General features: G+C 46.9%; 1 protein-coding gene across 1 annotated transcript; it reads right to left on the reverse strand.

The window, feature by feature from the left end:
- Nucleotides 1-203: 203 nt before the first annotated feature.
- Nucleotides 204-23,381, reverse strand: LOC138676900 (zinc finger BED domain-containing protein 4-like). Its single transcript, XM_069766592.1, has 2 exons — nt 23,255-23,381; nt 204-3,059 (listed from the first exon to the last, which is right to left on the reverse strand). Exon 2 carries the CDS (start codon nt 2,854-2,856, stop codon nt 319-321), a length of 2,538 nt encoding a protein of 845 aa, XP_069622693.1. The 5' UTR covers nt 2,857-3,059; nt 23,255-23,381; the 3' UTR covers nt 204-318.
- Nucleotides 23,382-23,717: the final 336 nt, after the last annotated feature.

Consider the following 23,717-nt stretch of genomic DNA (forward strand, 5'->3'; position numbering starts at 1 on the left):
TGGTCGCTGGAGAGCGGTCTGTGTGACAGGTCTCCAGCGACCAAACAGCGACGCTGCAGCGATCCGGATCGTTGTCGGTATCGCTGCAGCGTCGCTCAATGTGAAGGGGCCTTTAAAATAACAGAAGGAAAAAAACTGATAATCTTGAACCAGGAGGCGTAGGTAGACATGGCAGTATAGGTGGACAAGGAGGTAGCCAACTGTGTTTTTGCTTTTTTATTTTAAATTTGGGGAGGCCCCAAAACATTGGAAATGGCAAATAGAAAGAATAAACTGCAGTGAAGTATAGCAATGGCTGTGTGTGTCTGGTATATTTCTCTACTCAGCCAAAGGTACAGACAAGTCCTGTGGGATCCAACCCTGGTTCATTTTAATGAATGTGAGCTTACTCACGTTGGCTGTGGATAGGCGGATGCGCTTATCTGTTCTCACACCCCCTGCAATCCTAAACACATGTTCCGACAGTACACTTCCCGCAGGGCAGGCCAGCACCTCCAAGGCGTAAAGGGCAAGCTCAGGCCATATATCCAATTTGGAGACCCAGAAATTAAATGGAGCAGACCCATCACTCAGTACATGGAGATGTGTGGACAGGTAGTCTTCCACCATGTTGTTGAAACGCTGCCTCCTGCTAATATGGACCATTTCAGATGGTGGTGCCAGAAGTTGTGGTGTGCTAAGGAAGGTTTTCCACATTTCTGCTACGCTAATCCTCCCTCCTGAGGTGGTGATGGAGCCCCAGCTTCGCTGGTGATTTCCTCCTTCTCCTCTGCCTTGTTCTTCCACTGAGTCCCCACTGTCAGGTGGGAACGCCGTCAGTAGTGCATCTACCAGCATACGCTTGTATTCCTGCATTTTACAATCCCACTCTGGCGACGGAAGTAAGGATGGTACATTGTCTTTGTAACGGGGATCCAGCAGCGTGGCCACCCAGTAATCATCACTGGTAAGAATCCGGGCAACTCTACGGTCATTGCGTAGGCACAGCAGCATGTATTGGCTCATGTGTGCCAGGCTGCCCAGAGGCAACGACAAGCTGTCTTCAGTGGGTGGTGTATCGTCTGGGTCCTCTGCATCCCCCCAGCCTCGAGCCAGTGATGTCCGTGAGCTGCTTTGAGTGCCACCCTGCTGTAAAGATGGTTCCTCCTCCTCCTCTTCCTCCTCCTCATCCTCCAAAACCGTCCCCTGACTGGAAACTTGTGTACCTAGCTGCTGTTGGTTCAGAAACTCACCCTCCGAGCCATGTGTGGACGACTGGCCTGATAATCGCATGAATGATCCCTTTTCCTCCACCTCTTCCTCTTCCGGCACCACCTCAGACATCGTCTGAAGAGCTTTTTGAAGCAGGCATAGAAGTGGGATAGTAACACTGATGATGGCGTCATCAGCACTGGCCATGTTAGTGGAGAACTCGAAGCAGCCCAACACTGCACACACATTCTGCATCGAGTCCCACTCGTTGGTTGTGAAGTGGTATTGTTCCACAGAGCGACTCACTTGTGCGTGCTGCAGCTGAAACTCCACTATTGCCTGCTTCTGTTCGCACAGTCTCTCTAGCATATGCAAGGTGGAGTTCCACCTTGTGGGTACGTCGCATATGAGGTGGTGAGCGGGAAGGCAGAAGAGATGCTGCAGCTCAGACAGGCTAGCAGCAGCTGGTTGAGAACGCCGAAAGCGTGCACAGACGGCCCTCACTTTCTGCAGCAGCTCTGACATCTCAGGGTAATTTTTAAGGAAGCTCTGCACCACCAAATTCAGCACATGTGCTATGCAAGGGATGTGCATCAAACTGGCTAGGCCCAGAGCTGCTACAAGACTTTGCCCGTTATCGCACACCACCAGACCTGGCTTGAGGTTCAGCGGCACCAACCACTCATCTATCTGTTGTTTGATCCCCGTCCACAGCTCCTGCGCGGTGTGGGATTTTTCCCCCAAACAGATGAGTTTCAGAACAGCCTGCTGTCGTTTACCCTTGGCTGTGCAGAAGTTGGTGGCGCAGCTGTTACGCTGACTGGATGAGGAGGTGGTGGAGGAATCGGAGTACGAAGAGGATGCAACATGGCTAGAGAACTGTCCAGCAATTCTTGGTGGTGGTAGGACATGCATCAGATCACCTTCCACCTCAGTCGCCACTACATTTACCCAGTGGGCAGTAAGAGATATATAACGTTCCTGCCCGTGCTTACTGGTCCAAGTATCGGTGGTTATGTGGACCTTGCCACTGATGGCATTGCGCAGTGCACACCTGATTTTGTCCGTAACATTTGTGTGCAGGGCAGGGATAGCTCGCCGGGAAAAGTAGTGGCGGCTGGGAACCACGTAATGTGGGACAGCTACTGCCATCAGTTTTTTAAAACTGTCCGTCTCTACCAGCCGGAAAGGCAGCATTTCAAAGGCCAGGAATTTTGAAATGCAGTCATTCAGGACCAAGGCTCGTGGGTGGGTAGGTGGGTACTTTCTCTTTCTCTCCAGTCTTTGGGGGATTGACAGCTGAACACTTCTATGGGACGATGTGGAGATGCTTGGTGACATTGCTGGTGCTATCACATCCTCTCTTTGTGGTGAGCCAGGTGGCCCTGTTGATCGTGAGCGGGAGGAAGAGGCTGAGACTGCAGCAGAAGAGGGGGCAGGCGGGGCCTCAGATGGTTCATGGTTTTTCATTTGTGCATTCCACTGCAGCTCGTGCTTTGCACTCAGATGTCTTGTCATGCAGGTGGTACTCAGGTTCAAAGTATTTATGCCTCGCTTCAGGCTCCGATGGCACAGCGTGCAAACCACCCGTGTCTCGTCATCATCACATTTCCTGAAGAAATGCCACGCCGGGGAGCTCCTATGAGTTGGCTTTGGAGTGCTCATTAGATGAAGGAGAAAGACCAGCAGCACAGGTTAAATAGTGTGCTCCAGGAAGAGACTCTTGGTCCAGACTAATTGAAACCTCAGCACCACAAAAAGGAAAGCAAGACTTTAGGTCTTGATGCAGTGTTACTTATTTTGATCCGGCAAGGAGTCAAACAAATACTGTCCAAGGTTTTGACAGAGAGTGGCCTTTTCAAGGACATCTGAAATGTGAGAAATTACAGGATAAATATTATACAGTGTATCAAATGATATATACAAAATTATATACCAAAAAATTACCGTATATACAAAAAGGATGTGCAAAAGTAAATACATGGACATGGATAAAATAGGCGGGGGAGGGAATGGAAAAATGAACAAGAGGTCCAGTGGAAACTTAAAGGGTAATTCCGGGACTTTATGAAAAAAAAAAAAATGCATAAGCACCAACAGGCAGGTAGTTCCTACCTACCTTCTCGTTTTGCCTAGCGCCGTTATTCCCTGGCACAGACTGTTCCTGCATGGGATTCAGCTATCATACATTAAATACATATACATGATTTACATACATTATCATTGTTGTCCCCAATGGAGCTCAAAATCTAAATTTCCTATCAGTACGTCTTGATAACGTGGGACACAAACATGGGAAAACAAGCTTCTTGTAGATGTTATCCTTGGTGGGATTTGAACCCAGGACCCCAGTGCAGGAACAATGCAGTGCTAACTAGAGATGAGTGATCCTTTCAAGGTTCGGCTCGCCAAATGTTTAGACGTTTGCCAAACGGTTCAATTAACGTACCCAAACCCCATTAGATTCAATGGAAGACCAAACATATATACACACAACACCTTAAGGGGTGACAAAAAGCTTCCCAAACAGCTAAAATTAGGGGCAGATACCATGAAAATTAGCATCAATTGACCACAGTAAAAATTTGCAAATGGCATTAGCGTCTGGACCAGCATTTACAGCTTGGAATTGAAGTTTCAATGAGGACCTGGTGGTTAAGGGAGCAGTTCAAGCCATCTTGCCCTAAGATATCGCACAACAAACAGTGTCACAAACCCAAGGAAATACGTACGCTACTCACCTGGTAGCAGTGTTTTTCAGGAGCCATGACAGCACAACGAGAGAGGGGATCCGCCCTTCAGGGACAGGAAACCTACAGACATAAAAAGGGCGGTACCTCTCTCCCACGTCAGTTGTTTCCAGAGCATGAGAGGACCACCTTGGTTAGTAACACAGATGCAGCATGTATATAAACACATTTTATTATGCCAGTGAACATGGAATATAACGCAAAAACCAACAGGGTGTTAAAACATCCAAAATTATAGGGTAGGGAATTTAAGGGTGCTGTCATGGCTCCTGAAAAAACACTGCTACCAGGTGAGTAGCGTACGTATTTATTCAGTCGCCATGACAGCACAACGAGAGACTTTCAGAGACGAAAGATTTAGGGGGGGATAATAGCTTCTAGCACTCTTCTCCCAAACGTAAGGTCTGAGGAACTACCCAGATCTAATCTGTAATGTCTAAGAAAGGTAGAAGGGGAAGACCATGTGGCCGCCTTACATATGTCTTCGATTGACACTTCTGACCTCTCCGCCCAGGAAGATACCATGGCCCGCGTGGAGTGTGCCTTTATACCATCTGGAACTTCGTTGCCACCTGCGGTGTAAGCGAGAGAGATCGCCTCCCTAATCCATCTGGCTAGAGTGTTTTTAGATACTCTAAGACCCTTCCTTACCCCTTGATAGGCTACAAATAAAGAGTTATCTTTTTTCCAGGAATCTGAAACTGCAATATATCTAATGAGGCATCTCCTCACATCTAAGCAATGGAATTTACGTTCTTTATCGTTAGTAGGGTTGGAGCAAAAGGAGGGTAGGACTACCTCCTGAACCCTGTGAAATTTAGACGCAACTTTAGGCAGATATAGGGGATCGGGTTTCAATATGACCCTATCCTCCCTAACCTGCATGTATGGGGGATGTCTGGAGAGTGCCTGCAGATCACTAACCCTTCTAGCAGATGTAAGAGCAACTAACAGGGCTGTTTTGATTGACAGGATTTTCACAGGAATAGTATCAATGGGCTCGAATGGGGCTATCGTTAGGGCTGAGAGTACTAAATTTAGGTCCCATGGGACTATCCTTTGTTTAATAATTGGTCTAGACCTGGTGACTGCTTTAAAGAATCTAGAAATCCAGTGATTACTGGCTAAATTAAGATTATATAACACTCCCAGCGCTGACACCTGAACTCTAAGAGTACTTGTGGCCAAGCCCATTTCCAGGCCTTTTTGTAAAAATTCAAGAATCTGGTTAATACATGGTTCTTGGTCAATTTGAGCCCCTGAAAATGATAAAAATTTTCTCCATACCCTCACATAAATGCCCGTTGTAGAGGGTTTCCTACTTTTAAGGAGAGTATTTACCAGATTCTGAGAGAACCCTTTCCCCCTCAGTAAGGACCTCTCAAGTTCCATGCCGCTAGGTGTAAGTTGGCTACTTGAGGATGGAGGATTGGTCCCTGGGAGAGCAGATCTGGTAGCTCTGGAAGAATCCATGGTTGGCAGACAGACATCTTCCTCAGCCAAGGAAACCAAGCCCTCTTGGGCTAAAATGGAGCTATCAAGATTACCCGGGCCTTGTCCTCCCGAATCTTCCTCAGGACTAGGGGAATCAGATTTAGAGGGGGAAAAGCATACGCGAGCCTGAAGTGCCAAGATATCAGCAGAGCGCCCACAGCGTATGGGTTGTCTTTTGGATTTAGGGAGCAGAATTGGTGTAATTTTTTGTTCTCTCTGTTGGCAAAAAGGTCTATCTCCGGACAACCCCATAACTGAATGATCTGACTGAAAATGGCTGGATTTAACGACCACTCCCCCTGTCTGAGCATGTTGCGGCTTAGATAGTCGGCTTTGGTGTTGATACTTCCTTTTATATGAAGCGCCGTCAGGGAGAGAAGATGTACTTCGGCCACCTGAAAGATATGATTTGCGACCTCCATCAATGTACTGGATCGCGTGCCACCTTGACGATTAATGTAGGCCACAGTTACCCGATTGTCTGACAAAAGCCTGACGTGTCGACCCTGTAGGGGTACAAGGAATCTATTTAAGGCATGTTTTACTGCCAACAGTTCTTTCAAGTTGGAGGAAGAGTCCTGTTCAGACTGAGACCATAGTCCCTGAACCCAATCCTCCCCTAAGTGAGCCCCCCACCCTTTGGGGCTAGCGTCCGTAGTCAACACCCTAGATATGTGATTTATCCAAGGGACCCCCCTGTGTAGATTCGAAGTGTGAGTCCACCAACCAAGCGAATGTACAGTCTCCGCAGAAAGTGTGAATTTACTGTCGAGGTGAGCTTTTAGACGACGGGAATTGTGTAACACGTCCCACTGTAAAGCCCTCGTGTGGAACTGTGCCCAGAGAACTGCCGGGATGCAGGACGTAAGAGAACCCAAGATTGACATCGCACTTCTGACTGATACTAAGGGATTATTTATTGCCCTGGTGACCAACTGCTTAATCTTAGCAACTTTTGTGTCCGGCAGGCGACATTCCTGCTGACTAGAGTCAATAACATATCCTAGGAATTCTTGTACTTTTAGGGGCTGAAGGCGCAATTTTTTTATATTGACCATCCAGCCCAATTTGTGTAACGCATCCATGACTTTCTGTAGTTGGTCTGTGCAATGCGACTCAGAATGACCCACAATTAGCAAATCATCCAGGTAAGGGACTATTAATATATCCTGTTCATGCAAGTGCGCCATAACCTCCACCATGATTTTTGTGAACACCCTGGTTGCAACTGCGACTCCGAACGGAAGTGCCTGATAATGAAAGTGTTCTACTGTGCCAGCTAGGGAAACCGCCACCCTAAGAAATCTCTGATGATCAATATGAATTGGTACATGGTAATAGGCGTCTTTGAGATCTAAGACAACCATAAAACAGTGGTGAAAGAGTAATTTTATTGCTGTCTTGACCGACTCCATTTTGAAGGAGGGTATCAACAGAAAATTATTCAGGCCTTTTAAATTAATAATGGTGCGATATGAACCATCAGGTTTTTTGACCAGGAACAGAGGGGAATAAAACCCCCTACCTTCCTCGCCTGCAGGGACTTTGACTAGAACATTCTTCTGTTGGAGCTCCCGGACCTCAGACTCCAGCGCCAACTGCTCTGTAGAGGAGGAACGAACAGGTGTTAACATAAATTTGTCCCGAGGAGTATGGTGGAAGTCTAAGGTTAGGCCTTTCTCCACAATGCCTAAAATCCATGGATTGTTTGTAATCCGCACCCAGGCTGGGTAGAAGGCCGAAAGCCTACCCCCCACCTGGTCCGCTAGTCATTGTGGTTTCTTAACCTCTCGTGAAGGATTAAACATAAATCCTCTACCCCTCCTTCTGCTGTTGTCATATCTAGTAGATTCTCTGTTGGAGTCTCTATATGGTCTTCTGCGGTTGGACCATCCTCTATTATAGTCCCGTCTGTAGAAGGGTCTTCCTAGGAAGGGAAAGCGTTTTTTATTATCCCCTGCTTTTTCCAATAGCTCGTCTAGTACTGGTCCGAACAAGTGAGCTCCTTCACAAGGAATGCTACATAATTTTGTTCTAGCTTGTAAGTCCCCTGGCCAGCATTTTATCCATAGCGCTCTCCTGGCTGCATTGGATAATGCCGAGGACCTGGCGGCCAACCTGACCGAATCTGCTGAAGCATCTGAAAGGAAGGCTGCGGCATCCTGGATTATGGGCATGGAGGACAATATTTCCGACCTAGGGACTTTATCTCTGAGCTGATCTTCGAGGTGACCCAACCATACCATCAAGGATCAAGCGGTACAAGTGGCTGCTATAGCTGGCCTCAAGGATCCCGCTGAAGTCTCCCAAGCTCCCTTAAGGAAGATGTCGGCTTTCCTATCTAACGGGTCTTTCAAATTCCCCAAGTCGTCGAAGGGGAGAGACGTTTTTTTGCATGCCTTAGCGACTGCTGCATCCAGCTTCGGGACTTTATCCCATGAGGACGAAGCCGCTTCCTCAAAGGGATACCGTCTTTTAAAGGCTGGCGGAAGCGACCCCTTCCTTTCTGGTTTCTTCCATTCTTTTGAGATTAACGATTTGATTTTATCAATCACTGGAAAGGCTCTTCGGGATTTTCGCTCAATACCCCTGAACATAATATCCTGAATGGAACATTCCGACTGGGTATCTTCTATCCCCATTGTGCCGTTAACTGCTTTGACCAGATGGTTAACCCTATCTAGGGACAAACAGGCTCGAGTAGACTCCTGATCCTCAGAGGAGGAAGTAGACGGAAGAGACCCTGAGCTTAGCTCACCCGAGTCCGAATCTACCTCAGATAAAGGGGATGATCTTTTAGCTTCTGCTCCCCGAGACTTGGATCTCTCGGCACCTTTAATTTCCTGTCTCACCATCTCTCTTATTGTAGAGGTTAGATCAGGCGCCTCCTCCTCCAGTAAACGTTGAATACATATTTTACATAACTTTCTCAAATGCCCATCTGGAAGCGGCTCTGTACATTCGGCACTCTGCCTATGTTTGGCTTTGGACAAACTTTTCCTCCCCTGATAGAGGAAAAAAGACAAGGGGAACACAATCATCACTAAGTGGACTTTCACGAAGCTCACTTACCCCGTCCAGTAATGAGTGGTACCGTAGATGGGGGGTCCTTCGTAGCCGGCAAATCCTTACGGCCTGAGGACTTTGGTATAGAGATCCGTGCCTCCTTAGCTCCACCAGCGCGGCTACTGCCACTAGACCGACGCTGGGAGCTTCTACGAGGCTTATCTGACTGCTGCTGCGGCTCCTGCTGCTGCGGCTGGCTGATAGTTCCTTCTGGCGACTCCATTATGGAATGGGTGAGGAACTCTGATCATCCCAGCTTGCCGCCTTAAATACCCCCAAGGTACCGCCCCCAGATGGGGGCCAGCAGGGAATCCCAGGTGGTCATTAATCGTCCGCCGCTGCGCTGCGCTACCCCTCCCCGAAGCCCCGACCGCTCCCGCAGCTGGGCGCCGCCATTAGCCGGAGATGACGCTACTGCGCATGCCCAGCCGCGTCATCCGGCCGCGCCGCTCGCCGCGTCATCCAGACACGCCCCCTTCAGGACGCGGCGGCGGCGCCAAGCCGACACGCGGACCAGGACGCCAGCAGACCCCCTCCGGACCAATGCCGCGTCCCTGCCCGGAACAGCGTGACTCCCGGGACCCCAAGTAGCCAAGCACCTCTAGGTACCTCTGCGCTGCGGACGCCCGAGAAGCTAGCCTATGTCAGAGGCTGCTTCCTCCTGCTGCCACCTACACCGCGCAGTGCCCCTGCCGTGTGGTGCTTCCTGCCTCCTGGACGGGCCGAGATAGGGGACCCCCGCTACCTGTACCGGGCCGCCAGGAGTGGGGAGTCTTCTTAACTTCGACCCTCTTCTCAGGGCCTGTCTGAAAGAGGTTCCGCTGTCAGGGACAGGAAACCAAACTGACGTGGGAGAGAGGTACCGCCCTTTTTATGTCTGTAGGTTTCCTGTCCCTGAAGGGCGGATCCCCTCTCTCGTTGTGCTGTCATGGCGACTGAATAAATACTTGTTCTCTTTTTACTATTACTTATTTCACGGGCTCTCTCTCCCAACCCCAGTCCTCCCTCCGTCAACTTCAACCCCTCCCCCCCTCACACCGAAACCTTACTAACCCTATTATCATTAGCTGTACTCCCAGCTTCTTGTAATTGTGCACTCTGGAATCCATGGTCTGTGTGCAATAAGCTTCATCTCCTGCACAACTACTTTCTGAACAACTCTATTAATCTGTTGGCAATCACTGAAACCTGGATTTAGGATTCTGACAATGTCTCCCCGCTGCTGTTTCTCATGGTGGCTTACATTTTTCCCATTCCCCGAGAACAGAAAACAGACCTGGTGGCGGAGTCTGCATAGTTTCTCACAGTCTACAATATAAATGCTTAGGGTAGCTTAGACTCAACTCACAGAAAAATCCCCAAGAAACAATTTCCAAAATAAATCATAAAATATAACCTTTATTTAATATGTTAAAAACATACGTGTGCACTTGACAAAAACCATCACCAGTCAATACAAGCGTACTATAGGAAAGGCCAGAACAGTGCCAAGCCCTACGTTATCTATGTGTCCCCTACCTGCCTGCGGAGGTTGGCACCCTATTTGCCTACGCCGTGGCGCCCCCGCTCCTCGCCGGCTATCCCTACTATCCCTACACCGCCCTAATGGGACAAGGAAAGAAATATATCAAACATACAATGTATAAATGTAGATAACTTGGAGGGGCATAAATATGTCAGTATAACTATCTAGCTAGATCTAGGGTACTAAACTGACTTGGTGATCTGTGTCCCTTTGCTCCCTTCATATGTCATTCTCTGTTTCTGGTCAGCTTAAAAAATAACGGCAGATAAGGATTCAAACCTAGGACTAAACACATATATACTTATGGTCTGTTTCCACATATAGTAGGGTTGTCATACAAATAGGGAAGTGTATCTGTTGTAGTGTCAGACATACTCCATGTTACCTTCAAATATCTCATTACCCCACTGCAGCATTAGATTGACATTAAGTGCCTCAATAGCCATAGCTTACCCTATTCTTAACAACTCCGGTACAGACCAAAAAAGTTCCAAATCCCATAGTGTCTTTATACAGAATATATCCTACTAGACTCTTATATCCCTTTAAACTCTAAACTCGACGCGTTTCTCCCCTTCTGATTCAAAGAGGTTCATCAGGAGTGTGTTCAGATAACAAAGGGTTACTTAGCTCATGTATGAATTTCAGCATGTCAGATGTAGATAACTGCACCACCGGGACGATCCCCTATCTTTGTAGCGCTAAAGGTACCTTCACACATAACGATGCTTTCCGGCTCCCAGACAGTACAGGAGGAGAGCAGAGCACAGCGCTGGAGGACAGACGGCTGTAGGTAAGTATGTAGTGTTTGTTTTTTTTTACTTTTAGCATGGTAACCAGGGTAAACATCGGGTTACTAAGCGCGGCCCTGCGCTTAGTTACCCGATGTTTACCCTGGTTACCGGCATCGTTGGTAGCTGGAGAGCGGTCTGTGTGACAGCTCTCCAGCGACCAAACAGCGACGCTGCAGCGATCCGGATCGTTGTCGGTATCGCTGCAGCGTCGCTTAATGTGAAGGGGCCTTTACAGACAAGTGCCAAATCCTGTGCATTATATGGGCTCTAAATCATCACTGCACTCATCTCACCTGGGTGATTAGGACGCTAATCCTAATCACCCAGGTGAGAGGAGTGCAGTGATGATTTAGAGCCCATATAATGCACAGGATTTGGCACTTGTCTGTAAGCACTACAAAGATAGGGGATCGGCCCGGTGGTGCAGTTATCTACATCTGACATGCTGAAATTCATACATGAGCTAAGTAACCCTTTGTTATCTGAACACACTCCTGATGAACCTCTTTGAATCAGAAGGGGAGAAACGCGTCGAGTTTAGAGTTTAAAGGGATATAAGAGTCTAGTAGGATATATTCTGTATAAAGACACTATGGGATTTGGAACTTTTTTGGTCTGTACCGGAGTTGTTAAGAATAGGGTAAACTATGGCTATTGAGGCACTTAATGTCAATCTAATGCTGCAGTGGGGTAATGAGATATTTGAAGGTAACATGGAGTATGTCTGACACTACAACAGATACACTTCCCTATTTGTATGACAACCCTACTATATGTGGAAACAGACCATAAGTATATATGTGTTTAGTCCTAGGTTTGAATCCTTATCTGCCGTTATTTTTTAAGCTGACCAGAAACAGAGAATGACATATGAAGGGAGCAAAGGGACACAGATCACCAAGTCAGTTTAGTACCCTAGATCTAGCTAGATAGTTATACTGACATATTTATGCCCCTCCAAGTTATCTACATTTATACATTGTATGTTTGATATATTTCTTTCCTTGTCCCATTAGGGCGGTGTAGGGATAGTAGGGATAGCCGGCGAGGAGCGGGGGCGCCACGGCGTAGGCAAATAGGGTGCCAACCTCCGCAGGCAGGTAGGGGACACATAGATAACGTAGGGCTTGGCACTGTTCTGGCCTTTCCTATAGTACGCTTGTATTGACTGGTGATGGTTTTTGTCAAGTGCACACGTATGTTTTTAACATATTAAATAAAGGTTATATTTTATGATTATTTTGGAAATTGTTTCTTGGGGATTTTTCTGTGAGCGGAGTCTGCATAGTTCTATCCCCACAAATCACTTTCCAAGTCATCTCCCCTGTTCTATCACTCTCATTCCATTCTTTTGAGGTCCACACCATCAGGCTCTTCCATCCTCTCTCCCTCAGAGTACTAGCAGTTTTATACCATCCTCCAGGCTAGCCCATCTACTTGACCTCTTTTCTGCCTGGCTGCCACAATTCGTCGTCCTAATTACCAACCCATATCCTGGGAGATATCAGCATCCCCATTAACAACCCCACCTCCCCATCTGCATCTCAGCTTCTATCTCTAAACACTTCTCTTGCCCTGTCACAGCTCTCAACCTTTGAGACACACAAAGACTGTTAACCCCTTGATCTGATCTTTGTCTGGCTCTGTTCACTCGTCTACCTAGATAACTTGCCTCTTCCCCTCTCAGACCACAACATTCCCTCCTTCACACTCACAAATTCTCACCAAGGGCACCACACTCCTACCTACCACACATGCAGAAATCTACAAGCCATTAACCCTCATACACTTTTAGACTCCCTGCTCTCATCACTGTCCCCAATGTCCTCTTTCCTGTCCTGATCTGGCTGTAAATGATTACCATGACATTCTCAGAAGCACTCTAGACCAAGTAGCGCCCCTCACCCTCAGAGTCTCCAAAACAGAGTAAAATAGCCCTGGCTTCCATAGCAAACTCGACTTCTCCAGCGATGTTCTAAGAATGCTGAACGCCTATGGAGGAAAATTCACACACCTGAAAATTTCATCCACTACAAATTAGTGTTAAGAACATACAACTCTGCCCTTCACCTCACCCAACAGACCTACTACACTAATCTGATCTCACTATCCAACAACACTAACAAATGACACCCTTCACTCCATTCTGAGCCTGAAAGCACAGGCCCCATCACAAACGTTTGTGCTGATGGTCTGGCTTCACACTTCACAGAGAAAAAAAAGAGATTATCAGTCAAGAAATCCATTCCCAGCCACCAAGTGCCATGGCTCCCATTCCTCCCCACATCTCCTCTGGCTCACTCTCCATATTTGACCCTATCACAGAAGTCTCCAGCCTTCTCTCCTTTTCATCCTACTACATGTACTACTGACCCTATTCCCTCACATCTCCTTCAGTCTCTTTCTCCAGTCATCACTACTCAACTAATATCTTCAATCTCTCCCTCTCCTTTGGTATTTTCCCCTTTGCCTTCGAACACTATTATTACTCCATAACAAAAAAATCCTCTCTCGACCCATTCTAAACAAATACCTACAGACCAGCCTCCAATCTTCCCTTCATCTCTAAACTCTTGGGGTGCCTGGTCTACTCTCACCTTACCTGTTACCTCTCCACTCACTCTCTTCTAGATCCATCACAGTCTGGCTTCCGCCCTCTACACTTTTCAGAAATCAAACTCAAAGTGACCAATGACCCTTTGACAGCAAAACATAATAGTGACCACTCTCTGGTCATTTTTCTCAGCCTACATGCAGCTTTTGACACTACTGACCACCACCTCCTACTATCTATGATCCAATCAATAGGCATTAAGGACACTGCTCTCTCCTGGTTCTCTTCCTAGCTTTCTGACCGCTCCTTCAGTGTATCATTCACTGGCTCTACTTCTCTTCCTCTCACTTTTGGGGTCCCTCAGGATTTAGTCATTAGCCTTCTCTTCTCTCTACACATCCCCAACTGGAAAGAACATCAGCAGATTTGGCTTTCAGTACCATCTTTATGCTGATGCCATACAACTATGCACTTCATCTCCTGACCTTACCTCCATTGTAATACAGAACACCAGTGACTGTGTCCGCAGTTTCCAATATAATGTCCGCTCTCTGAAACTCAACAAATAAAGCTACATGCTACAGCGCTACAGAGTGGTAACATGAAATACGCAACTTGAATTGCACTAACTGCACTAAAACTCTGAAAAATTGAGAATACTTAGCTCACAAATTGGCCAATTCATGTGTACCCTGCAGTCACAATAAGGCGATTCTCATTGCTGGGACCTGCCTAATGTGAATTCACTGGCTCTCTGACTGAGCACTCCACCCCTCCGGCGTTTTTAATTACAGCAGGATCCTACATTCCCATAGAGATGTAGACTTTAGTGTTGTGAAATCTGTTGTCGGGCTCCCTCCTGTGGTCATGAATGGTACTTCGGCTGGTTCTGTCCATGGACTTTCTCTGGTGGCTGTGGGTGTTTCTGAGTTTCCTTCCACAGGTGACGAGGTTAATTCGTTAGCTGGCTCCTCTATTTAACTCCACTTAGATCTCTGCTCCATGCCACCTGTCAATGTTCCAGTATTGGTTTAGTTCACTCCTGGATCGTTCTTGTGACCTGTCTTCCCAGCAGAAGCTAAGTGACTGCTTGTTTTTCTCTGGATTGCCATTTTTCTGTCCAGCTTGCTATTTGGATTGTTGTCTTGCTTGCTGGAAGCTCTGGGACGCAGAGGGAGCGCCTCCGCACCGTGAGTCGGTGCGGAGGGTCTTTTTGCGCCCTCTGCATGGTCTTTTTGTAGGTTTTTGTGCTGACCGCAAAGCTACCTTTCCTATCCTCAGTCTGTTCAGTAAGTCGGGCCTCACTTTGCTTAATCTATTTCATCTCTGTGTTTGTATTTTCATCTTTACTCAAAGTCATTATATGTGGGGGGCTGCCTTTTCCTTTGGGGAATTTCTCTGAGGCAAGGTAGGCTTTATTTTTCTATCTTTAGGGCTAGCTAGTTCCTTAGGCTGTGCCGAGTTGCATAGGGAGCGTTAGGAGCAATCCACGGCTATTTCTAGTGTGGTTGATAGGATTAGGGATTGCGGTCAGCAGAGTTCCCACGTCCCAGAGCTCGTCCTATATTATCAGTAACTATCAGGTCATTCCGTGTGCTCTTAACCACCAGGTCCATTATTGTCCTGACCACCAGGTCATAACACTTTAGTCTAAGAGAGGATTCACATTAGACAGGTCCCAACAAAGAGAATCTCCTTATCATGGCTGCTGGGTACACATGAATTGGCCAATTTGTGCGCTAAGAACTCTCAATTTTTCATATTTTCTAGTGCATGAATCCAACTCAAGTTTCAGATTTCATGTTTGCATGCTGTAGCGCTACAGAGTGCTGCTTTGTTTAGTTGTGTATGGAGATGGCTACTCTTAGTAAGCACCTGTTCACACCTGATTTCTGTTTGGAAGTGAAGGTCTATTGATATTTCTTTATCTGAAACTCAACCTTTCCAAATCTCAACTTCTGCTGCCGCAGGATACTGACCTCCCTAAATCAGTTATCTCCCTCTCAGTGGCACAGCAATAATGCCTAGGCAGTTAGTGTGCTTTCTAGGTGTTATGTGTGACAACAACATTTCCTTTCCCTCCTATCTACAATCTGTTGCCCGCTCGACGCACGTGTGCCAATTCATGCATGTAGTAGTAAAATTATTGAAATTTTTGCCTTTTTTTTTTTTTTTTTAACCCCTTTACACCCAAGGGTGGTTTGCACGTTAATGACCGGGCCAATTTTTACAATTCTGACCGCTGTCCCTTTATGAGGTTATAACTCTGGAACGCTTCAACGGATCCCAGTGATTCTGACATTGTTTTCTCGTGACATATTGTACTTCATGACAATGGTAAAAATTCTTTGATAGTACCTGCGTTTATTTGTGAAAAAAACGGAAATTTGGCGAAAATTATGAAAATTTCGCAATTTTCCAACTTTGAATTTTTATGCAATTAAATCACAGAGATATGTCACACAAGATACTTAATAAGTAACATTTCCCACATGTCTACTTTACATCATCAGGGAGTTATAAGGGTTAAAAGTTGACCAGCAATTTCTCATTTCTACAACACCATTTTTTTTTTTAGGGACCACATCTCATTTGAAGTCATTTTGAGGGGTCTATATGATAGAAAATACCCAAGTGTGACACCATTGTAAAAACTACACCCCTCAAGGTGCTCAAAACCATATCCAAGAAGTTTATTAACCCTTCTGGTGCTTCACAGGAATTTTTTGAATGTTTAAATAAAAATGAACATTTAACTTTTTTTCCCAAAAAATTTAATTCAGCTCCAATTTGTTTTATTTTACCAAGGGTAACAGGAGAAAATGGACACCAAACATTGTTGTACAATTTATCCTGTGCATGCCAATACCCCACATGTGGGGGTAAACCACTGTTTGGGCGCATGGCAGAGCTCGGAAGCGAAGGAGCGCCATTTGACTTTTCAATGCAAAATTGACTGGAATTGAGATGGGACGCCATGTTTCGTTTGGAGAGCCCCTGATGTGCCTAAACATTGAAACCCCCCACAAGTGACACCATTTTGGAAAGTAGACCCCCTAAGGAACTTATCTAGAGGTGTGGTGAGCACTTTGACCCACCAAGTGCTTCACAGAAGTTTATAATGTAGAACCGTAAAAATAAAAAATCATATTTTTTCACAAAAATTATCTTTTCGCCCCCAATTTTTTATTTTCCCAAGGGTAAGAGAAGAAATTGGACCCCAACAGTTGTACAATTTGTCCTGAGTACGCTGATAGCCCATATGTGGGGGTAAACCACTGTTTGGGCGGATGGGAGAGCTCGGAAGGGAAGGAGCGCCCATTGACTTTTCAATGCAAAATTGACAGGAATTGAGATGGGACGCCATGTTGCGTTTGAAGAGCCACTGATGTGCCTAAACATTGAAATCCCCCACAAGTGACACCATTTTGGAAAGTAGACCCCCTAAGGAACTTATCTAGAGGTGTGGTGAGCACTTTGACCCACCAAGTGCTTCACAGAAGTTTATAATGCAGAGCCGTAAAAATAAAACAAAATTTTTTTCCCACAAAAATTATTTTTTTAGCCCCCAGTTTTGTATTTTCCCGAGGGTAACAGGAGAAATTGGACCCCAAAATTTGTTGCCCAATTTGTCCTGAGTGCGATGATACCCCATATGTGGGGGGAACCACTGTTTGGGCACATGGGAGGGCTCGGAAGGGAAGGAGCTCCATTTGGAATGAGGACTTAGATGGAATGGTCTGCAGGTGTCACATTGCATTTGCAGAGCCCCTAATGTACCTTAACAGTAGAAACCCCCCACAAGTGACCCCATATTGGAAACTAGACCCCCCCAGGGAACTAATCTAGATGTGTTGTGAGAACTTTGAACCCCCAAGTGTTTCACTACAGTTTATAACGCAGAGCCGTGAAAATAAAAAATCTTTTTTTTTCCCACAAAAAATATTTTTTAGCCCCCAGTTTTGTATTTTCCCAAGGGTAACAGGAGAAATTGGACCCCAAAAGTTGTTGTCCTATTTGTCCTGAGTACGCTGATACCCCATATGTTGGGGTAAACCCCTGTTTGGGCACACGGGAGAGCTCGGAAGGGAAGAAGCACTGTTTTACTTTTTCAACGCAGAATTGGCTGGAATTGAGATCGGACGCCATGTCGTGTTTGGAGAGCCCCTGATGTGCCTAAACAGTGGAAACCCCACAATTATAACTGAAACCCTAATCCAAACACACCCCTAACCCTAATCCCAACAGTAACTCTAACCACACCTCTAACCCTGACACACCCCTAACCCTAATCCCAACCCTATTCCCAACTGTAAATGTAATCTAAACCCTAACTGTAACTTTAGCCCCAACCCAAACCCTAGCCCTAACGGGAAAATGGAAATAAATACATTTTTTTAATTTTTCCCTAACTAAGGGGGTGATGAAGGGGGGTTTGATTTACTTTTATAGTGGGTTTTTTAGCGGATTTTTATGATTGGCAGCTGTCACACACTGAAAGACGCTTTTTATTGCAAAAAATATTTTTTGCGTTACCACATTTTGAGAGCTATAATTTTTCCATATTTTGGTCCACAGAGTCATTTGAGGTCTTGTTTTTTGCGGGACGAGTTGACGTTTTTATTGGTAACATTTTCGGGCACGTGACATTTTTTGATCGCTTTTTACTCCGATTTTTGTGAGGCAGAATGACCAAAAACCAGCTATTCATGAATTTCTTTTGGGGGAGGCGTTTATACCGTTCCGCGTTTGGTAAAATTGATAAAGCAGTTTTATTCTCCGGGTCAGTACGATTACAGCGACACCTCATTTATATCTTTTTTTATGTTTTGGCGCTTTTATATGATAAAAACTATTTTATAGAAAAAATTATTTTTGCATCGCTTTATTCTCAGGACTATAACTTTTTTATTTTTTTGCTGATGATGCTGTATGGCGGCTCGTTTTTTGCGGGACAAGATGACGTTTTCAGAGGTACCATGGTTATTTATATCTGTCTTTTTGATCGCGTGTTATTCCACTTTTTGTTCGGCGGTATGATAATAAAGCGTTGTTTTTTGCCTCGTTTTTTTTTTTTTTCTTTCTTACGGTGTTTACTGAAGGGGTTAACTAGTGGGCCAGTTTTATAGGTCGGGCCGTTACAGACGCGGCGATACTAAATATGTGTACTTTTATTGGGTTTTTTTTTATTTAGATGAAGAAATGTATTTATGGGAATATTTTTTTTTTTCATTATTTTGGAATATTTTTTTTTTTTTTTTTTTTTTTTTTACACATTTGAACATTTTTTTTTTACTTTTTTACTTTGTCCCAGGGGGGGGGGGGGACATCACAGATCGGTGATCTGACAGTTTGCACAGCACTCTGTCAGATCACCGATCTGATAGCAGTGCAGGCTGCTTCACAGTGCCTGCTCTGAGCAGGCTCTGTGAAGCCACCTCCCTCCCTGCAGGACCCGGATCCGCGGCCATCTTGGATCCGGGTCTGGATCAGGCAGGGAGGGAGGTAAGACCCTCGCAGCAACGCGATCACATCGCGTTGCTGCGGGGGGCTCAGGGAAGCCCGCAGGGAGCCCCCTCCCTGCGCGATGCTTCCCTGCACCGCCGGCACATCGCGATCATCTTTGATCGCGGTGTGCAAGGGGTTAATGTGGCGGGGGCGGTCCGTGACCGCTCCTGGCACATAGTGCCGGATGTCAGCTGCGATAGGCAGCTGACACCCGGCCGCGATCGGCGGCGCTCCCCCCGTGAGCGCCGCCGATCGCACTATTCCGTCCATGGTCATAGGGGCCCACCCCACCTCGACGGGATAGTACGTCCAATGTCAGAAAGGGGTTAAATTTGGCAGATAACTAGAGTTGAGTTATCCTTTGCGGTCTCAAAAAAAAAGGCCCTGACTAGGCAATCCTTGCTTTCCCTGCGAACTCCACACTCGTGCCTGAGTTGGGGCTGAGAAGGCAGTGCTTATCATGGTTGCATCACTTTATGTCTGTGTGGCAAGCTGCAACATGACCTCCTCCTCTGCTGAGCTACTCAGCTGTGTACCTGTGGGTTCACACCAAATGGAAAATACAACATAGTCATCCTCTCTGTTCTCATTGCTCCTCACCCGTCCTCTTCCTGCCCTGACACCACAATACAGTCCGTGTGCAACTCTGCTATCTGAGTCTCATCAGGATCACCTCCACCTCTATTGGTTAACGTCTGGTGACGAGGGTCTGGATTCTGCTCAGACCCTACTTCGTCCGGCTCCGGATCCAACATGAAAAATTTTTGGCCATCGGTGCAGATGCTTTCTTCCTCTGGATTCTGTATTTCTTCACAGCAAGCCTCTGATGCCCATGGGATAGAATGTGTGAACAGCACTGCAGAATGGCTCATCTGTGGTTCCCCACAATCAGTTGGGCGTTTGGAAATTTGTGACGCGGAGGAAACAATAGTTATTGGGGTGCCACCCGTGAGGCTTGTACTGTGTGTGATGTTAATGTGGAGGAAGAGGAGAAGAGACCACTTGATGCAGCACTTGTCATCCACTAGAGCAGAGGTCCCCAACTCCAGTCCTCAAGGCCCACCAACAGGTCATGTTTTCAGGATTTCCTTTGCATTGCACAGGTGATGCAATTATTACCTGGGCAAGACTAAGGAAATCCTGAAAACATGACCTGTTGGTGGGCCTTGAGGACTGGAGTTGGGGACCTCTGCACTAGAGCATATGCTCTTTCTGGCCCTCATCTACAAGGCGTAGCGCTGTGTGACTGCCAAATAAACGGAGTGTATTGCCTGTCCAGTAACAGGTGTTGTCAGTGGTCTTTGGATAGGACAAGAAGGTTTGTTCAGTAGCACTTTCATTAACATAAGCACTAGGGATGAGCGAATATACTCGGGGGGGTAACGCATGCTCGGGGGTCCTCCAAGTATTTTTTAGTGTTTGGAGATTTAGTTTTTCTTGCCGCAGCTGAATGATTTACATCTGTTAGACAGCGAAAGTAGATGTTGGGATTCCCTAGCAACCAGGCAACCCCCACATGTACTTATGCTGGCTAACAGATGTATATCATTCATCTGCGGCGCTAAAAACTAAATCTCCGAGCACTAAAAAATACTCGAAGGACCCCCGAGCGTGCTCGAGAAATCTCGAGTAACGAGTATATTCGCTCATCACTAATAAGCACCTAACCAACATACACGTTGAACACCAAGCCCATTCATCCTTCGATCACAACCTCGCTTTTTCCCCCACTCATGTTCTATGTAGCCTTCCCCTCCTGGACCCTGATGTTTCACAACCTTAGGCCCACAGCTGTCAGTCACCTGTCACTAAATGAACAATCACTATGTATTTTCTTAGTGTGGTTGAATAACACTGTTAAGGTACCTTCACACTGATCAACTTTCCAACGATCACGACCAGCGATACAACCTGGCCGTGATCGTTGGAAAGTCCTTGTGTGGTCTCTGGAGAGCTGTCACACAGACAGCTCTCTCCAGCGACCAACGATGCCGAAGTCCCCGGGTAACCAGGGTAAACATCGGGTTACTAAGCGCAGGGCCGCCCTTAGTAACCCGATGTTTACCCTGGTTACCATTGTATATGGAAAAAAAACCACTACATACTCACATTACGGTGTCTGTCACGTCCCCCGCCGTCAGCTTCCCGCACTGACTGTGAGCGCTGGCCGGCCGTAAAGCACAGCGGTGACGTCACCGCTGTGCTCTGCTTTACGGCCGGCCGGCGCTCACAGTCAGTGCAGGAAGCTGACGGCGGGGGACGTGACAGACACCGGAATGTGAGTATGTAGTGTTTTTTTTTTTTACATTTACAATGGTAACCAGGGTAAATATCGGGTTACTAAGCGCGGCCCTGCGCTTAGTAACCCGATGTTTACCCTGGTTACCAGTGAACACATCGCTTGGTCGGCGTCACACTCGCCGATCCAGCGATGACAGCGGGTGATCCAGCGACGAAATAAAGTTCTGGCCTTCTAGCTCCGACCAGCGATGTCACAGCAGGGGCCTGATCGCTGCTGCGTGTCAAACACAACGAGATCGCTATCCAGGACGCTGCAACGTCACGGATCGCTATCGTTCAAAAGTTGCTGAGTGTGACGGTACCTTTACACCTAATGATTTGTAAGTGGAAATCTGGCCTTCTGATTTCTCTCTGAAACAGTTTTATCACAAACTATTTGGAGTAGCAAATGAGGCTTCCGGAGACTGACACAAAGTTTTTGCACAATCTAGCAAGGTGCTTAATGATTGATTTCACACAGGACAGGATCCTTTCTATTTAATTGACAAGTTCACTTGCAGCAGTAGCAGGAGCTTTTCTGCACTGTGACACTGAGAAACTGGCACCAGAAATACAAAATGTCAGCTTTTTACATGGCCAGGAACATGTGACTTCGGAAACCAATTATAGAAGACCTTGTGTCCTGAAGTGGATGGTTTCTGTGCCCTGATTGGCTGCCTGAATCAACACAAAGAGAAGAAAAAAAAAAAAAAAAAAAAAAGAAGAGCATGCCTTTCCTCTAACCTCTCCACATCCCCTCCTCCCTTCATCAAACACGCCCCCCCTCCCCCGCTCATCATACAGCTCCACTATTCAAGCCAAAGTGAAATAACAAAAGCATTAGTGGAAACGTGATGGTTTATTTACCAAACTGTGACCACATTTCGCTCGTTTCTGGTACTAACCACTGAGCCACCATGCTCCCAGCTGCCTCTAATAGGCAGCGGGATTCCAGCTGGTAATCAGAATGACATCCGAAGTCCCTCCCTGTCAACAAAGTGGAGCAGAAAAGAATCGTCCGCTCGGTCAAGGTGACATCAGCAGGAACAGCAGAATCCCCGACAGGAGCGGTGTATGACGGCTCTCTGCCGGGGAAGAATGGCACAACAGGCAGGCAAGTAGCGACTACCTCCCTGTTAGTGCATAGGCACATATTTTGTTTTCCATAAAGTCTCGGATATCCCCTTTAAGCACCATCTCCTATCACAGCTGAAAGTAGGTAGAAGTTTAGTGGAACAATAAAGCATACTATAAGATCTGTTCCATGTCAAGGACGACCTATAGGATATAATTAAGTGCAATAAATAATGTATAGAAATAATGCACACCATATAGGAGGAGGGGAGGTTCTGAAACAAAAATAATACATGTTAAAATCTGGATGGATGGGGGAGGGAGAGAGAGGGGGACGGGAGAGGGGGACGGGAGAGGGGGACGGGAGAGGGAGGGAGAGGGGGACGGGAGAGGGGGACGGGAGACGGGAGAGGGGGACGGGAGAGGGGGGCGGGAGAGGGAGACGGGAGGGAGAGGGAGACGGGAGGGAGAGGGAGACGGGAGGGAGAGGGAGACGGGAGGGAGAGGGAGACGGGAGGGAGAGGGGAGGGGGACGGGAGGGAGAGAGGAGGGGAAGGAAGGCTGCCGTCACACTATCAGTATATTACATCAGTATTTATAAGCCAAGACCAGGAGTGGGTGATAAATACAGAAGTGGTGCATATGTTTCTATTATACTTTTTCTCTAATTGTTCCACTCCTGGTTTTGGCTTACAAATACTGAGGTAACATACTGACCAAATACTGATAGTGTGACGGCAGCCGAAAGGGGGGAGGTATGGGATGAACAAGGATATCTTGCTTGAGGATTGGGAGATGAGCACTGCATCACAGATATTTATAAGTAGGAGAAGAAGAGGTTAATACATAGTCAGCAGGAGAGTCTCCTTTGCCATGGATAACATGACTGTGTAACTGGTTGATATTACATGTGTGTGATGTGTGGAAGGCTGTGACACAATGTGCAGAGCTGTGAGTGTGTACAGACATGGCGCTGGCTGCAGACAGTGGATACATAGACTGGAGGACAGCTGGTTACCTGTGTGCAGTAAGAGCCGGGAATGTGGCAGTGACACTGCTGTGAGGCTGCAGCTCTGTGTCCCGCACACTGGGTGCAGGTGTCAGGAAGTGTTCGGGGGCCGCGTCATACCGGAAGTGACGTGCTGTAACCCAGCGGTCTGCACAAGGCAGTGTGGACACTGTGGAGGAGGCTGGGGAGGGGCCTCACTGCTGTGGGCGTGGCTTACACACCAACATTTGAGAGACTGAAGAACGCTTCTCTCTGGGAATTACCATGGAGACCAGTGGGAGGCGGGTGCAGAGAGAAGACGGCAGGATGATTGAGCAGGAGACAGTGTCGGAGAAGTGACACGGAGATAGTGGGGAAGGTGATGCAGGACAGCGAGTACACACACACACACACACACACACACACACACACACACACACACACACACACACACACACACACACACACACACACACACGCACGATGGTGGCCC

This window comes from Ranitomeya imitator, chromosome 4, assembly GCF_032444005.1.
Source record: "Ranitomeya imitator isolate aRanImi1 chromosome 4, aRanImi1.pri, whole genome shotgun sequence".
NCBI lineage: Eukaryota > Metazoa > Chordata > Amphibia > Anura > Dendrobatidae > Ranitomeya > Ranitomeya imitator.

Bases quoted from the DNA above. Each gene is read 5' to 3' on its own strand.
- LOC138676900 (XM_069766592.1), bottom strand. From the start codon at position 2,856: ATGAGCACTCCAAAGCCAACTCATAGGAGCTCCCCGGCGTGGCATTTC.